This window comes from Tyto alba, unplaced genomic scaffold (assembly GCF_018691265.1).
Source record: "Tyto alba isolate M040663 unplaced genomic scaffold, T.alba_DEE_v4.0 Super-Scaffold_20, whole genome shotgun sequence".
NCBI classification, from domain to species: domain Eukaryota; kingdom Metazoa; phylum Chordata; class Aves; order Strigiformes; family Tytonidae; genus Tyto; species Tyto alba.
In genome coordinates, this window is record NW_024881283.1 from 6,510,064 (window position 1) to 6,526,931 (window position 16,868).

Below are 16,868 nucleotides of genomic sequence, written 5' to 3' on the forward strand. Positions count from 1 at the left end.
GAAAAATGTAATATGGAAAGATTATTCCGAGCTGGAAGAGCTGTTGCGGTGTTCCGGGAGAGCTGGGGGTTGCCTCTTCCCACCCTGCGCTCCCACAAGGACGGGGGCGCTTCCCAACGGGAATCTCCGCAGAGCTTCTCGCTATCGAATTTCTGCTGGAAAAGTAGCTTTAAAAAAAAAAAACAACCCAACAAACCAAACCAAAACAAACAAAAAACAAAAACAAAAAAAACCCAAAAACAAAACAAAACAAAAATAAACAAAACACCCAAACCCCAAACAAAACCCAAACCAACCTGGTTTTGCTCCAGACTCATGGCTGAGATAAGGGGAAGACTTCAGACGCACAAATGGTGTTTACTCACTTTGTCTGTATCTTAAAAGCAAGAACCCCTTACCCTCTTGTCTTTTTCCTACCAAGATGGTATCGTTTCTGTGCTCTGTCTTCATTCATGTGGCTGGGGAAGAAAATAGAGAATAGATCTTGTCGAATACAGCCGGATGGGTCCTGGGAAGCTGGATGTAACCAAGGAACGAGGATCCTAGCAACAGGCTTGGCTGGGAGGATTTAGAGACAGAAACAAAAGTAGGAGCGAACCAAACAATAGCAAAATCCCGTCTCCTTCCCATACGCACCAGACCCTGAAGCAGCACGATGGATGCTTCGACCAGGCAGCTGCTAGCAGGAAATAAATCAGTTCCAGGCAGGAAAGGGTGCTCTCGTTGCTTTTTTTTTTTGTTTTTTTCCCCCCTTTCTTTTTTTCTTTAAGGCAAATAGAAAGTATCAGACACAGATGAGGATTTTTTAAAACACTTTTACAGTTGTCAGAGTTTTGTACAAATCAAAGCATCCCTTTTAAAATCTCATTACAAACATACAAAGAAACAATGTTATTACTACAAATTATCAGCTACTCAACTGCATGATCAATTTATCACAATTAAAAAAACCCCAACATAATAGTATATACAGGGCCTTTCTCCCTCTATTTCCGTATCTTGAGGGAAGCAAAAAAGCAAAGCCCCCATTTAAAAAAAAAATCCCACCAATGTACCTCATTTTCTAAAAACATGTGAAGTATAAAATTAGGTGAGTATTTTTCTGCTGTCACACTCTGGCAAAGTGTAACAACTTTTTTTCTTTTTTTTTTTTTGTTTTCACATCAGAAGTCTCTTAAAAAAAAAACCCGAAAGAACAAAAAACCACATGGCAGAGTGTCTGATGCTGCAGCGTGCTCCTTCCATGCCGGAAGCCAACATCATCAAAAGAAAGTGCCTTTGAGTAAAATTATCTTTAGTAACAAAAAAAAAAAAAGGATGAAAAAAAAAAAATCACAATCTCTAGTTAAAATCTTAACAAAAACCCTGACAGAGCAGCCAGCCCTGCCTCAAAAGGGCGGTTTCTCCTGTTCACCACCTACCTTCGGCACCCTCCAGACTAAGGTTTCATCCCCTGCTCCTCTGCCCCGAGGATCTCCAAACCCTGAGATGTTTCTTCACACCCTAAAGGGAGCTGGGTGCAGGGAGGCCGAGGAGCTCCTGCCAGCCCGGAGCTGTGCGGTGCTTCCCCTCCCCGCAGCAGCCAAGTGCTTTTTATCCTGCCCCCCCCTCACCCCACGAGACGGAGCCTGGGGAGCACCCACCCCAGCTGGCCTCGCTGGAAGGGGCTGTGGTCTGGGTGCTGTTTCCGAGAAGCACATCCCTGTCACAGGGAACTTTCATAGCCCTTTTATTCTGCTGGCTTTTCATCAGCAGTGAGAAATGTCCCTGGAGAGCCCCAAGAAACACTCCCTGGCTTGGGTCGCTGCCTGAGTAAGCGCTTTCCCGGAGCCAACCTGGCCCCTACATCTCCAGCTGGAAGAGAGCTCTGGGGAGAAGAGGGCGAGCTCAACCCAGGGACTGAGGGGAACAGAGGGAACGTCCAAGCCTTGAACTCTCCTCGTGTAAAGCAACAGAGTAAAAGACGCTTGATCACATCAAGCTGTGGAATTCATCAAAGCCCCAGAGGTCACCAAGTAACCAGGGCTCCGGTGGGAATACGGGGTGGGTTTGGGTCTGTATCATTATGCTCTGGCTCTCAACTCAAAAGCTATTGTAACAAAACAAGAAAACACAAAACCAGGCAGTTCGGTTTGCCAAATCGACACAGAAAAGAAGAAAAACAAAACAAACCAAAACAAAAAACTTCCAAGATAAATACATAGCCCCCATTTTGGAAGCATCTTCAAAAAGCTGGATCAACCGTTCTCAGCAGTGGCACAACCTTCCAGTAACATCTGTTGGGCTGGTGATTTATCGGCTTCCTTTTGAAGAGGGAACAGTTCAAGAAAAATCAAGCTCCCACCACACGCAGCTCCCGTCTTATCTGCGTATCAACTGGCCATGGCTATTGCCTCACAGCAGCAGGTTGGGAACCAGCAGGAAGTCTCTAATGCAGCAGGTTCCTGTTTGCTAAAGAAAGGGTTTGGCAGTGGTAGTAACTGGTTAGGAAAGAAAAAAAACTTCTTCCAGAAAACAGTACTTTGGGGAGGGGGGGGTTTGGGACGGCTGGGACCTCTCCCCGTGATTCAGATCGGTATTCAACAGAGATCGAAACCAGACCCGCTCAAGCATGCTGTCGAAAAGGCAACACACACCAGGCGTTTCCATCGAGTCCACGGCAGTGGGATAGTGACAACACTGAGGTTTTGGCTTCCAGCGAGCAGGCAGGCCTCCTAGACTCCTTGGCTAATGCTGGGGAAAGCTCCCAGATTGGGGGTTTGGTTTTAAGGGGAGGTTATTGCTCCCGACTTCTCAGGCTTTTTGCCCTTCGATAGGGCAGCTGCTTGCTTCAGGAGTTCTCTGTTCTTGGCCTGGAAACACAGTGAAAATGGGTATTTAATGGCACGGATCAGCATTAGTTCTTGGGATCCTAGAACTGCCTGGACAGAAGCTGCTGGCATCCTGCGCGCAGATGAAAAAAGGAGGGAGATGTTGCCGCGCGGCATCACAGCACGAGCTCCAGTCCGGCATCTCCTCTCTAACCACCCAGAAGGGGCCCTTCCCATCACTTCCCCCCGCTGGAACTGAGAAGTGGGCTGAAAGTTAACAGCCTCCAGGGTGAAAGGTGACCAAAGCACAACTCGCATTAAGCCAGCCAGGGACACTCTCCAAGGTCAGCGGGACTGGCTTTCCTTCCTTCCCCTTTCACCAGCCGCCGTGCTTTGACAGCGTGAGAAGCGACGGAGTAAAACTCTGGTGACTCAGGTCCCCATCCTGACTCTTGTTTTAGTGAGCTGAAGGCCAACTTCCCCCACCCCACACTCTCACATCAAAAAAGCAGGGCGGAGCAGCTCACTGTTCTCCAGCTTTGCTTCACCCTCGGTTTCTTCGCATGCCACCAACATTTTACCAGGATTCAGCTCTGTACGGACCCTGCATCCCTACTAGGGGTTTTTCAAACCCATCAGAGCACCAACATGTAACAACTTCCAGTCTCTCTGGTTTGCACCGAATTAAAAATCATGGCAACTCACCAACAAATCTGTCTAAGCCCCTTTTACCAAACTTCTGAGCTCGCTCTCCTCTAGCCTATGAAGTAAATCATGCCATAGCTGTAGGATGAGGGGTAAAACCCATGTGAAGCCAGATACAGGTCTTCTGCATTAGTTTCCAGTGAATGAATGAATATGCAAAGGGTTAGAAGAGCAATTAAACCCTCTGCTCCAGTGCTGCGTGTGGTAAAGCAGCTTCTTTTGCCTCCTGCAGACTGGAAGAATACAAGCACCCCTGCTTCCCCCCATGAAAAGACAATGACAAAATAATAAAAACCAAGAGCACGTTCAAAAAGGGAATCAGATGAACACTTCAAGGCACCTACAATACACCGAGAGGATTTGAACTTTTATTTTTGAATCAGAGAAGAAAGTTTCCAGAGCCTCAGTCAATACCAGCTGAAGTAAAACATTTGGACACCAGAGAGAACGAGTTCAGGGCAGTCCCAGTCCCAGCTAGGTACAGAACAGCACAGACATGCAAACCCTCTCCACCCGGGAGAGGCAGGTGGGGGCAGGCAAACCTGCGCGCGGATCTGATGTTTCCTCTTTCTTTTCAGATTTGAGCAAGTTTAAGGCTGTTGGAAGGTGTCCGACAGCTCTCAAGGCAGACGTCCTCTGTGAGCTACAGCAAAGGCAGCAGCAGGGTAACGCTGGCCCCACGCACGCCGAGCAACCAGCGTGCCCTGCCTTGGGGAGCCACTGCGAGGAGCGGGGCCATCTCCCACTTAGCCCTTGACCTCATGGCCAAGGCTGTCAAGGCAACCAAAAAGTGGTGGTTTGCGCTACTGGAAAATTGTCTATTGAGAACTGGAGTAAGAAACCCGAGTCATTCTTTGCAGGCCACCCAAAGCTACGAGATAGAAACAGCTCCGGGCTGACACAGGCGGTGCAGGAGCAATAAAGCAGAACAGAGACAGAAGGCTCTGGCTGTCGTCAGTCCCTCAAACACAAACCACCAGTGCCTCCCAGCTCACGAGGAGCGGGACACACGTCCACCCCGCTGCACACCACACAGATATTCCAACCTTCAGGCAGGCTTACAGGGCTCAAGAATGTGCATTGTGACAAAGGCACCAGCTTTCTGACAGAAGCTGAGGTCTCCCAAACCCATCTTCCGCTCTGAGAATTGACTTGCGTGTGTGCTGATGGAGGAGGGGCTGTTTTCTCAGGGGGAATATAAGCCTTTTGTCTTATCCCCTCCCATTTCTCATCGCTAGGGCTTTAGATCATTATATACCCCAGGGTAATTAAAAGGTGCAAAGTTCATTTCTCTGTCTGATTTCTTCCCTGTAACCAGCTCCCCTTTAACCTGATCTCTTCGGTGGCTCAGAGCGTATTCGTGCCGATAGTCAGCCCAGGGTTTCCATGGCCATGACAGGAATCCTGCTCTCCCTGTTCCCTCGAGCTCAGGGACTTCTTTATTTGGACTACAGAGATACAGGGCTAAAGAACTGCCAATTGTTTCTCGAGCTTTGTTGTTTCTGGTTACTGGTCACATAAATCACATTAAGAGTTACGTGGTGCAGGGAGCTGACAAAGGTTTGCAGTCTGGAGAAACAGGTTCAAACCTGATTTTGGCAATAGGTAAAATGAGTTTGATGGTTCCCATCTAGTCCATAGGGGACACAACACAGCACTTTACAGTACAGTAGGTCTGAGCCTGAGTAGAGAGCAGCAAGGAGGATATAAATAGAGGTTACAATACACTGCAGCCTGATACAGGGCTGGGGAGGGGCTTGCCTGGCAGAGCAGAGAGGCTGTAGGACAGGGCTGAGAAGCGTTAGCAGAGCTGTGTGTGCAGAAGCTCACGGGGTGGTGTGATCAGGAGTGTCCTCAGTCACTCCTGGGTTCAGCACAGCTCAGCAAATTAAAACAAAAATGCTGTCACCTGTAACTGCTCCATGACCTCCTTGTGTGTCTTCTCCATTTGGTTCATCTTTGCCCTCATCTGTGACTCCTGGTACTGCAGGTCAGCTTTCAGCTCTGTGATCTGCAGGTAAACCAGTAAGGAGCAATTGAGCTGGAAGAAGAAATTAATGCCTTCACCCCAGACACACCCTGCCACAGAAACTGCCTCTGCAGAAATTGTGTGAGACTGGATGAGTTCAGAAACATGCTGGGGTGGGCTGGGGGAGCCCAACGAGGCCAGAACCACATCACTGAGTGGCACAGAGAAGCAGGAGCGGCCAGGACTGTTTCTGCAAGGAGCAGCATGTTTTTTTCTCAGCCTTGCCTCCACACAGAGGTCTCAGACTGTGGTCAGAAAATGACCCTTTATGAAATGAGATCTCCTAGGTGGGTCCAGAAAGCCTCTTTAACTTTGGAAAGAAGGCAGCCTGGAAAGAGCCAGAAAAATCTCCTGCTCACTCCAAGATAAAAAAGCCAGACTCTGCTGGAGTGTGATCTGTGTGAACATGTCAGCATGCTGTAGGGGGAAGCAAGCCAAGGGCTGTACCTTCTTCTCCTTCTCCAAAATCATCTGATCTTTCTGGTGCAGCATCTTTTTTAAAGTAGCCACTTCCTCCTTCAGCTGGGCAATGATAACGAAGTGGTCAGTGCCAGGAGAGTCCAGGGCGAGGTCCGGAGAAAAACTGCAGCAAAGAAGAGGGAAAGACTCTCATCAGGACCCCTTCTCTTCACTGAGGCAGGGGAACTCCCACAGACGGCACTCGAAAGAGAATGGGAATCATTTCACGACACACGTTGTGTCCTCCAAACATTTCTTGAATGCAGGTGTTACCTGTAGCCCTGCCCTGGATGCCACATGGAACTTGCGAAACACACGGGATGACAGGCAACAGAGATTACGTGTGATATATCAAGTTGTATTATTGCATGATCAGCAGGGACATGGAACTGCTTTAGGTGACCATTGGCCAGTGCCTGCAGCAACCATTCAAACAGTAAGGATCCTTTTTCAAACCAAATGGTTAAGGACAGCAATCAGAGAGCTAATGAAACTTTATGTAACCGCTTAGGAACTCTCTTTGCTCACTGGCAGTCCTTGGATGTTCAGCAAAAATTTTCACTAAATATAAACAAACATTCTGGTAAGGAGGGAACATGAAAGAGAAACAAATAACCTCCAAGTTAAACAAACAAAGCAAAGGGAGACACCTAGATTAAAGTCAGCACTGTCCTCAGCAGGGGAAACGGGTAAAAAGACATGTTGGACTTTTGTATTTTGATTCAACCATGATAGAGCAATTTAGGAAGAAGCCTTATTACCACTTCGGAGCAGGAAAGACTCTCTCTGGGAGGACAGAGAAATAGCTGAGCACACCATTTGTACAGCACCAGCTACCCCAAACCTGAGTGAGCAGCTGAAAACTTATCTGGACACAAGTCACGCCACTGCACTGGTAATTCACAATTGCCCTACAAGATACCCAGTGATCTGGGCAGCCATGCAGAGTCTTGTGCTACAGGAATATTTCAGATCATAAGATATGATAAGCTGCAGCTACAGGCCCAGGGAGCTCACCTGATCTTTGCCTGCCTTCTGTTCCTTACTGTTGTAATGGTCTGGTTTTTATCTCTTGGTGCTAAAAGGGCAGCATGCTCCCAGCTGCACACACCTGAAACTGCTGTATAAAAATTTAACAGTAGTAAGACAACAAAGCTTCACCTAGAAGATTACTTCAAGTCTGGCCGTTATCAGACAGCACTGCTGTTATAAAGATAAATAGGCAGGGTTACCTGAAGCCTGACTTTTTTTTTTTTTTAAAGCCTCCAGAGTAGGTCAACACATGTCCTAAAGCCTCTGTTCAGCTCTAAAGCTGGGAGCTGCGGTGGACTGGGGAAGGCACAGCCTGAACTGGAACCGCTGCCTCTCTCAAGTAGGCTGTCACCTCTGGCCTTCCAGTCCCCCATCTGTACAACGAGGCGGAAAGTACTGGCTGCTCACCTCGCACAGGGGTCTCCTCCAGTGCCTGGAAAGAATCCATTTTCTAATAAAAAGCACGGTCTGCATTGATTGGACTGGTTAGTGAGGATATGGCAGAAGAAAAGGCTCTTTCTACCCCTGTGCTGGGGATCTACAGCGGGAAACTAAGCAGGGGCAGCTTCACAGATCTGAAAGTCACAGGATAGCCCTGAGGCACTGGGAGAGACAGCTTGGCAAAGGAAAACTCAGAACTGAGGGTCTGTAGGAGACAGCCCACGGTGGAAGAGTCTTGCGTGGTTAAAACCTGCTGACAGCAGAGCCCACGCCGTAAGATGCGGCAGGTCTCTGGGTACGCTGGATCTAGCACTGCGCTCATCACGCTGTGCAGCTGCCAAGTGCAGAAGAGGTTCATACACACATGCTAGCAGAGAACACCTCCATTTTAAAACTGCTCCTGAGTACAGTTTCCCCAAGTGGAGGCTGTGCAAGATGATGGTGGGTGCTCCAGCACTTTTCTATGTGCAAGCATGCTACTAACAGGAGCTTTAATTTCCCACTCAGTGCAAATATGCTGGGGAGGAGAGAAGAAATAAAGAAAGAAAAAACCCCATCCTGCACAGAGAAAAAAAGGCTTCCTCACCGATTCCCTCTGGCTAAACCCAAACTCTTGCTTACACCATTCCTTTGCCCAGGCAAGCTTTCCTCCTGCTGTGTCCTGGGGTGATAAAGAGCGCTGAGAGATGTTCACATTTCCTTCTCTGAGCAGCTCTGGCAGGAAAAATCCCCTTCTTGGCAGCTCCTGTTGCAGAGCATGCTGTGGAGCCAAGAAGGTGAGAGCCGGCCCTGCCACCCAGCGGGGAGAAGGGACAGACGGGCCACCAGCCTCGCACGGAGCCACCGACCTGGCATCCGAGCCCAGGGCTTCCAGGGTCCCCTCCTGCCCCAGGGTCTGCACCCACAAGTGGGTAACAGTGGGCCCAGAGTGTCCAGGCATCCCCTCCTGTCAGGTACATGAGCACAGGCAGGTATTTTCCTGTCCAGTCACTGCAAAATGCACCCTCAAATGTGTCACGGTGATAATTAACACAGCAGCTTCCCCCCCCCCCCTTTTTTTTTTTCTGAAAGACTGACAAGTTAGTAATGAAAGGTTTCTCTGTCTTTACCCCTGCATTAAGGAAGCAGCCTGAGACTCCAAAATTAGAAGGAAAACTGCCATTCCTTTATCAAACAGACTAAGAATTAAAACAACCAAACAAACAACAAAAAAAAGCCATTTCCCCTACAAATAAACTCCATACCCAGGATCCCAGCCGCTTGGGACAGGTCAGTAGGACAAGCGTTCTCCATGTTTGGACAGTCTAAAATGCATGCCTCTAATCAAAGTTAATTGATGAGCTCCCGTTGCTTTCAGTGGAGACAGAGGAAAAAATGGAGCTCTTCCAAAGACACCTGCCTCTCTCCATTGAGTGGAAACTAAAATGACTGCCTTAAACTCCACACCTGTTAAATGGCTGAAATCAGGCAAAACAAATGCCAAGCTTAAAGGTTTTGCTATTCAAGTCAGGCTAGCATAAAGAGGCACAGACCAGGCTGACTGAACCAGCATCCAAGTTTTACCGTAGACAAAAATATCCTCCCATGTGCAAAAATCCATCCAGGGCAATAGGAACCAGCACCTGAACTATTGCTCCCTTTAACACCACCAAAAGCTGACACAGCTCAGCCCAAGTCCCAGTGCTTTACGTGTACATCAGGACTTTTCTATGCAAATGAGAATCTTTTTACTAAATGAACTCTGCTGCTTAGCATCCTCCGGCATCACTGCCCTCCCCCAGCCAGCTCAGTCAGTAGCACTCATCATTGCCTGGTGTTAAAAGCACAATTTAGCGCCTTGTCTATAGTCACAGGGGAAGGGACTGCTGTGTGTTCATCTGCAGAGTCTAATATGAAAACACTTTCTGGCAGCGTTTGCACAAGAGGATGGGGACCCCAAGCACTGCCCGACTCGGGACCAGTGCAGCACCGGAGGCTGGAGGTGAAGCCGGGGTGCTCACACACACAGGGGCAGCTCAGGACTGAGCAGCACTGGCAGGACAGTGGGATTAGTAGGGCAAGGGCTGCTGCAAGATGTGCTGAGAGTCATTGCGGGGGAAAGCTACTCCATGCACAGCAGGGCCAGGGCTGCTAGCTCCTCACAGAGCTCACCCAGAACGAACCATTCAATGCCACCCATTAAATGACCACTGGAAAGCGGTCAGTCCCATATCACAGCCATTGGGGGCAACATCCACTCTGACGTGTAAACAAAAACATACGGAGGGAATTCAGTAAGACACAGTAAAGGAAATCCTATTGCATCCAAAAAGGAGCAACAATTTCAGATAAGCTGAACCATGTTGGAGGTGTTGCCAAAATCAACCGAGCTCAAGTACGTCCAAATTTTGCTCAGCTGAAGGCTGCACCAGACGTTTGGCTGGAGCCAAGACACGCTTTACACAAAGTTGTAGCTGATCTCAGCAGTGAAGAGGTGCTGAGTGTGTTTATCACCCCACTCCAGACTATGCTGCTGCTGAAAACATCCTTGTGCCGTGGCAGACCCTAACTCTACACTCAGGCTGTGACCCAGACCCCAAGCTGACTCTGGGGGGGCACAGTCCTAGAGAAAATGGTGCAAGGAAGTGGCTTGGGGGGTTCACCCTCAAAAAAAACAAACCCAGCAACTTCAAAAACACACAATGAACCACCATTATTATTCCACTCAAGAAACACAGCCATGTGTCTATTTAAGGCAGCTGCAGCTTGCCTCTTCTACAGCACAGTGCTGGAGCTCTTCAGTAGTTGCTAAAATTACACACAGTTTGTTACTGGGATTCATCAAAAAAAGTCTGTGGCAAGGACCACAGCCTTGGCAGGAGCCAGCCTGACAACATCTGACACGAGCAAAACGAAGGCATTCGTTTCCACTAATACATGCAACTCTTTTGCAAACGAATGGCTGAGCAATTGATGCCAGAGCATGGGACCTTTTGCTTCTTGTCTATTTTCAAGCCAGCAGGCATATTACGACGAGTTGTTAGGTCTCAGCCCAGGATTTAGTGAGCAGATAAAAATACCTGGAGCTGTGCTATGGCCCAGAGAGCAGCCTCGGTAGGTGCAGTGGAGCCTCTCTAGAGGCAAAGCTGCAGCAATACTGATGGGCTGCACCAGTTCTACCAGGGACCTGTCTCCAGTCTCTCCTCTGGCTCCACCAGCACTGAAGGGAGTCAGATGAATTCTCTGACCGTTCTGTGCTCAGCTGCGGCTCCCAAGCCACAGCTAATCCTTAAATTTTTCCAACTTTTAACCAAAACCACTTTTCAGATGATAAATGGTCTTGTAGACCACTCTGTGGGAACCACTGCCCTACAAAACTATTTAAGTTCTACTTCCTGTGGTATCGTTTCACATATTAACAAACATTGACAAGGTGTCAATAGTATCTGTAGGAGAGATGGGATCTCTGATTTTGAAGACAAGAGACATTCAAGGCAGGTAGTGATTAATTAATTACCAGTGGCTTTAACAGACCCTTTGGCACTAACGAGCCTATGCTCTGGTCCATGTTCCCAATTCAGTGCTGTTTGGAGAGAGATCCATCAAGAGGGACAGTTTCCATGTACGAGTTCCCAGGGAGGGAGGGGAACAGGGGAGAAAACAACAGGTGATCTCACTTCAGGATGTCAGTGCCTTGAGAAACAGGACAATGGTGGGCACCGAGACTCTGTTGGGAAGCAGCCCACTGCGCCAACGTGGACGGGGCACTCTGGATAGGGGGACAAAGCATCTCAGGAGAGGAAGGAACGCTGAGAATCAGAGAATAAAGGCAGGAATGAAAATATGCATGTAAAAGACTGTGAAAAATAAAAATCCATCTCAATCTCCTGTTTCTGCTAGTGACTCCCATTCTGCTGTACATGCAGCTGGCATCAACATAATCCAGCACAAACTGTGGCAGCAGGATGGGATCGGACGCTTTCCAGCAAAGCTGTTTGATTGCTTAGTCCTCCCCCAGAAGGCAGGAGAGGAAATGGGAGGTGGGTCTTGATCCTCTCCTGAGGCAGATCTCCCTGCAGATCAGTCTGATAGCCCCGAAAGCACAAAACCTGCAGAGCTCAACGCTACAGCGCAGCCAACAGCCCCCGTCTCCCTGTATCTGCAGGGAGAGGATAAAGCTGATCTGGCTGCAGTTTTTCTGACTGTTGGGGAGCTCAGCCAACAAGCAGTTTCTATTCTAGCAGGTACAGGCACTAAGTATTCTTTTCCTCTTCAAACCTACGTCTAAATTCCAAGCAGCACTGACCTGCCAGGTTCTGGAAAGCTGCTAATGCAGCCCCTCAAGGTCCCAAAGCCCGAGATCCCTGCTCTAGCATAAGCACTTCCTGCTATTTGCACAGAACTCTGTCTTATATAAACTTAGCAAACAAGACCGCCCACCCACAATTTCCCCATGTAACAGGCTCACCTGTCACCATTGGCAGATATGGCATCAAACTTGGCTTTCTTCTTTGGGATTTCATTCTGAATAGAAGAGGTGGATAGGGTTTTCTGGCTAGAAAAAATGAGGAAATTTATGTCAGAACCTGAATGACTTTCAGTCTAAGACAGAGCAGCAGATAAATATTCCCACCCACTTTGAACCTATTAAAACATATTTCCTAGTGCAAGAAAGAATGATGAAAAATTCATTCCCTGAAGAGTAGCTGGAGACTAAAAATAAACAGAAAACAATGCATCAGTCAGATCAGTACGTAGGTGAATAACTCATGCTTAAAATCTACATTTCAATCATTAAATTTTACAAATGCAATTTATCTTTAATTGTGTACAAGTTTAGTAAGTTGAATCACAAAGAAGCACTGTCGGACTACAAGTTTACTCCAGCACAGTAGGATTTGCAAACTAGCAAAGCCTGACTTTGCCAGATTCACTGAGGAACTGAGCCCCGGGGCACTTCTGTTACTTCAGGAAGCACACCCAAGGAGCATGGAGCAGCCAAGCACCCTGTTTGCTCAGCCCAGAGGCAAGCTCACCCTGCATAAAAAAAAAAAATCTCGTGCAGGTTACCTGTTATAGTGACTGCCACTGCTGAGCCTACTGTACTGTTCCTTCTCTTGCAGGCTTGCCCGGGAAGAGCTGCTCAGGTGCTTGCACTGCTCTTTGGTCTTCTGTAGGACCCGTTTATAGGACAGTGTGCATAACCAGCATAGCAGCTTTCCATCCACCTGGAAGGAGAGCGGGAAAGAAAGGGAAAGAAGTTTTGGTCCTGCTTCCCACCCACAAACCAAACACAGAGAAGAGAAGAAGCACCTTCAGGCTTAAAATCACATATGAACAAGCAGCGATGCAAAAAGGCTCCCTTGAATGCCTGGAAAGGGTGAGAAGTGCATCTGGTGTGGCTGGTGCAATGCAGACAGTACTCATTAATAGCAGCTTATCTAGTGTAACTACAGTCTCTGCCAGGCTTTGCTTACAGACAGTCTTACAGCACCCATTCACCAGGACAGGGTAACTCTCGTGAGATTTCTGACAAAGCAACGCCAAGGAATGGTACGTGACAGGGTAGTCACTGGAGACCAAAACAGCAAGGGTCTCTGCTTGAGGAGGATTGGTGGGAGGACAGGGATTATCAGTGCAGAATCCCAAACGAATGATAGGTGTTCATAGCCTTAGAAATGCACACCTCCCAAAGAGCACTTATGTTGTTTAAGCAAAGGGTGTGCAGAAGCCATGGAATGGGTTTCCTAGTGGAATTATGACACTTCCAGCTCCTCAGGCTGTGGCACAAATACCGTTCCCCATCCCTCTTCCCATGCTGGCACTTCACATTTCACTCAGAGACCCCTTTGCCTGTGCCAGCCCACCTACCCCTAGGCTAAATTCAAGAAATCTTTCTCAGTAGATCTGGAAAAGGAGCAGAGGGGCTCAAAGATTAAACAGCTCCAAAACACAGCTCCCATAGCAAAGCTCAACTCCAGAATAAAATCTTTTAAGAAAGAGACACCCCTTTTGAAATGCTAGAGAATATGTGAGGAGATGGTAAGATGATCGCTGTGATACCTTTCTGGCCTCCTTTTACAGATACTGACCTTCTTTCTGTCATCCTTCCGGTCAAACGCACACTGCTGCTTGCACTGTTCACAGGAGTGCGGCGGTCCATACTTCTTTTCAGAGTTTGTGCAACGCTGGCACTTGTTTCCAATAAATGCAGCTATAATGTTGCAGTACTGGCAGGGTTTTGGCTTTAAGAAACAAGAATATCTGATACAGCAGTGCCTTCTAATTACATTAATACTTTGCTCTTTTCCCTTCTCCCCATCACTTCAGAACTTTTATTTCCCCGTTCCAAGCTAATTGCAATGCTGATCCAGGAGATATACCTACATTTGGACGCCTGGTCTCTAGCTCAGTGTATTTAGCCATGGCACCCAGACCATTTATCAAGTGCTACGAAATCTTTAGAAAATACTATATCACCAAAATAGAAGCAATCAAAATCGCTTTTTCAGATCTCAGACAAGCAGAAAAGATGGATTTATCATTGCTTCCTGCAGCAATCTCAGTTTGTGTAAGCACGCTCTTGTTTCTATTGGATATCGAATAATTCATTTCCTGGCCTCAAATGATGCAAAGCTGCTCTTTTCTGTAGTAAAAGAAGAGGAAAGGTAACAGCTTCACGCTTGAGGGACCTGTGTGTTATTGATCAGTCATGCTATTACAACAGAGCCAGCCCATAAACTGCTCTGGGATTCAGCAGGATAAAGACAAGAAAGATGAAAGGAAAAGAGGCTGGTGAGAACGAGCCCTCCTCACTTACGGTTCCATAGAGCTTCACGTTCTGAGCACACTTCTTGCATATTGTGTTGGTTTTGCTGTTAAAAAAGAAGGACAGATCATTCTATTAACACTTTCCCAAAGAAAATCAAACCCCTGTGGTTAAGATCCCAGTCTCCCCTAGGCCCTTTCTCTAGTGGCGGGACTGTATTCATCTTCACTAGGGACTCTGATATCAAAGTGCATTTCCTATCCCCATCTGGTTGAGGATAATTTGCCAAAAAGCCGTACTACTAGGAGGTATCTTTTAATTAAGGCATCCCCAGATGACACCAGTTTTTTGTCCTTACAAATACAGGAGTCCAATCATCAGCTAATTGGCAGCAGGAATGATTCAGCACTGGTGACAGCCTCCGTTCTGGAGGAGGTCTGCTCGGAATGAGGAGGTTAAGGCAGGTCAGAACAGAGGTGTATTTGTCCAACAAACACAGGAAAAAACCCACAGAATGCCTGCACACAGCTACTGGGTTTACCAATCCTTCCTCTGTGAGCCACATAATGTGCAAAAAGGCAAAAGCACAGTTAAAGGAAACACATTAGGAGATGATTTTTGGATACCAGAAGTCATGTAAGAGGAAACTTCATGGGAAGATGAACCCAGATCCTTCACTGGAAGAATCCGAGCACTAACCAAAAATAAAAACCAAAAAAAGGTGCAAATCTAAGGACACCTCAGAGGCACACCAACTTGCCCAGCAGACCTTTGAAGAAAGCCAAAGGTCCCCCAACTTTTCCACAGCAACAATCTAGAGGTCAAGGCTCTGCCACTGAAGGTGTAGAAAAGCTACGATTCCCCATGTGCATCTGCTCTAAAGAAAACATCAGTTTCCAGTGGGCATCTACCTTTCCTGCTGGAATTCAGTCCTGCAGTAAGTGCATTTAACAATGGGATGCGCAATCCGGCACTCCTGCAACAACAGAAGCATTTGATGAGATGCAGCGCTTTCCCCTCGCACTGCTTCCCGAAATCCTAGGTCACCTGCTTCACCCCTACTCCCACCACTTGCACACACATCCATCAAACTCAAAACATTTCCTCCCTGTAGACTCACGCTGTTCTTACAAGGGCTGAGAGCAGAAGAAGGGTGGCAGGAATGTCATGTGTCACAGGTGAGCCAGAAGTAAACTGAGATTCGTAACAAGGGCTTATTTGTGCCCAACACCCACAGGCAAGGGTCACAGTGGTTGGCCTCACCTCCCAGGGCAGGAACACAGAGTCCTGACACAGTCATTCACACCTCTGTCCTCCAACAAGCTTCCTGTGCCCACAGTGCCTCCGGACCCACTCTCCTCTCACCCCTATGCCCTGCTTTGTCCCATCTGCCTCAGCAATCCCAGGCTACTCCATTTCCCACCCCTCAATCCCCTAACTCACCCCCATCTCATTCTTCCCCAACCAAACTGCCCCACCCACCCAAACTGACCCCCAAAAGCCACCTCCCTCCTTCAAGATACTATAAGATCTCCCCCAAAATGCCCCCAGACACTCCCAAATGGCCCAAGATCCCCCAAATGCCCCTGCCTAACAGCCTCACTCACAATCATGCCTTCAGTTGCCCTCAGACCTTCTCTCATGAACAGCGCCCGCCCCCACCCCAATTTCCCCCCAACGGCCCCATGACTCCCTCTCCAACACCCTCCAAATCCTCCCAGCCCTCCCTAACAGCCTTCAATGCCCCATCCAGTAGCCCCTCAGTATCATACCCCAGCTCTACCAGCTGCCCTTATGCCTCCAGCCCCCCCAAACTTCCCAAATGCTCCCTGGGCCCCATCCACACAGACCCCAGCTGCGCACCCTGTGTACCCTCAGGCCCCAAACAGGCACCCCGAGGCCCCGGACCCCCCAGATGCCCTCAGAGCCTCCTCACAAACAGCCTCCCAATTACCCTCAGCCCCCTCTAAAAACCCCCAGCCCCCTTAAAAACATCCCCCCTCACAAGCAGCGCTCGAGCCGGCCCTTTACCACTCGGCCCGCCCCCAAGCAGCTCCCTCACAGACCGCCCCCCCCCCAGTCCCCGTCCCCCAAGCACCCCCGCCGGCCGCCCCCGGCCCCCCGGGACCTTGCAGAGCTGCTGGCCCTGGCTAAGCGCCTCGAAGGGGAAGCGCTGGTGGCACTTAGTGCAGGCGTAGAGCGCCGCCATCCCGCCGCCCCGCTGACAGGCGCGGCCCAAACCGCCCCGGCCGCTCGGCCGCCTGCCCCCGCCTCCTCCCGCCGCTCCCCCCTCTCCATTGGTCATCCGCCGCATCACTCGCGCCTGAACCGCGTCTCATTGGTCGAAGAGCCGGTCACTCCCCGGAAGGGGGCGGAGCGTTGAGCCGCTCCGCCCGGCGGTGGGGAAAGGGGAAGCGCGGACGTCACGCGGGGAGCGCCGCGCGCGCCGCTGTGATGCCACCCCCGCCCCGCCCCGCCGCGTCCCGGGGGCGCGCGCGGCGCTGGGGAGGTCGCGCGAGATCACGGCAGCGGGTGGGGGCTGACCCACAAGGCCTTGCGGGAGGGGACCCGGAAGTGGGGCTGGGTCGGGGGAAGGGGCTGAGTCGGGTTAGGCCGGGCCCGGGCCCGGGGAAGGGGCTGGGCC

General features: G+C 49.3%; 1 protein-coding gene across 3 annotated transcripts; it reads right to left on the minus strand.

Annotated features, from left to right (window-relative positions):
• Positions 1-239: 239 nt before the first annotated feature.
• On the minus strand, positions 240-16,482 carry FAM76A (family with sequence similarity 76 member A). Of its 3 annotated transcripts, none has more exons than XM_042793646.1 (10): positions 16,353-16,482; positions 15,136-15,200; positions 14,276-14,330; positions 13,548-13,700; positions 12,526-12,683; positions 11,924-12,010; positions 11,133-11,264; positions 5,992-6,127; positions 5,425-5,526; positions 240-458 (listed from the first exon to the last, which is right to left on the minus strand). In XM_042793646.1, the coding sequence occupies exons 1-10, from the start codon at positions 16,431-16,433 to the stop codon at positions 447-449; spliced, it is 981 nt and encodes a 326-aa protein (XP_042649580.1). In that variant the 5' UTR covers positions 16,434-16,482; the 3' UTR covers positions 240-446. The 3 variants fall into 3 exon arrangements, with proteins under 3 accessions (XP_042649580.1, XP_042649579.1, XP_042649581.1); XM_042793645.1 differs by lacking the exon at positions 240-458 and adding an exon at positions 723-2,852; XM_042793647.1 differs by lacking the exons at positions 240-458; positions 11,133-11,264 and adding an exon at positions 723-2,852.
• Positions 16,483-16,868: the final 386 nt, after the last annotated feature.

Coding starts and splice junctions, on each gene's coding strand:
- FAM76A (XM_042793645.1), bottom strand. CDS start 16,433: ATGGCGGCGCTCTACGCCTGCACTAAGTGCCACCAGCGCTTCCCCTTC. Junction 5,527..5,991: donor TTTTGGAGAAGGAGAAGAAG/GTACAGCCCTTG, acceptor GTTTACCTGCAG/ATCACAGAGCTGAAAGCTGA. Junction 2,853..5,424: donor AGGTCATGGAGCAGTTACAG/GTGACAGCATTT, acceptor CTGTGTTTCCAG/GCCAAGAACAGAGAACTCCT.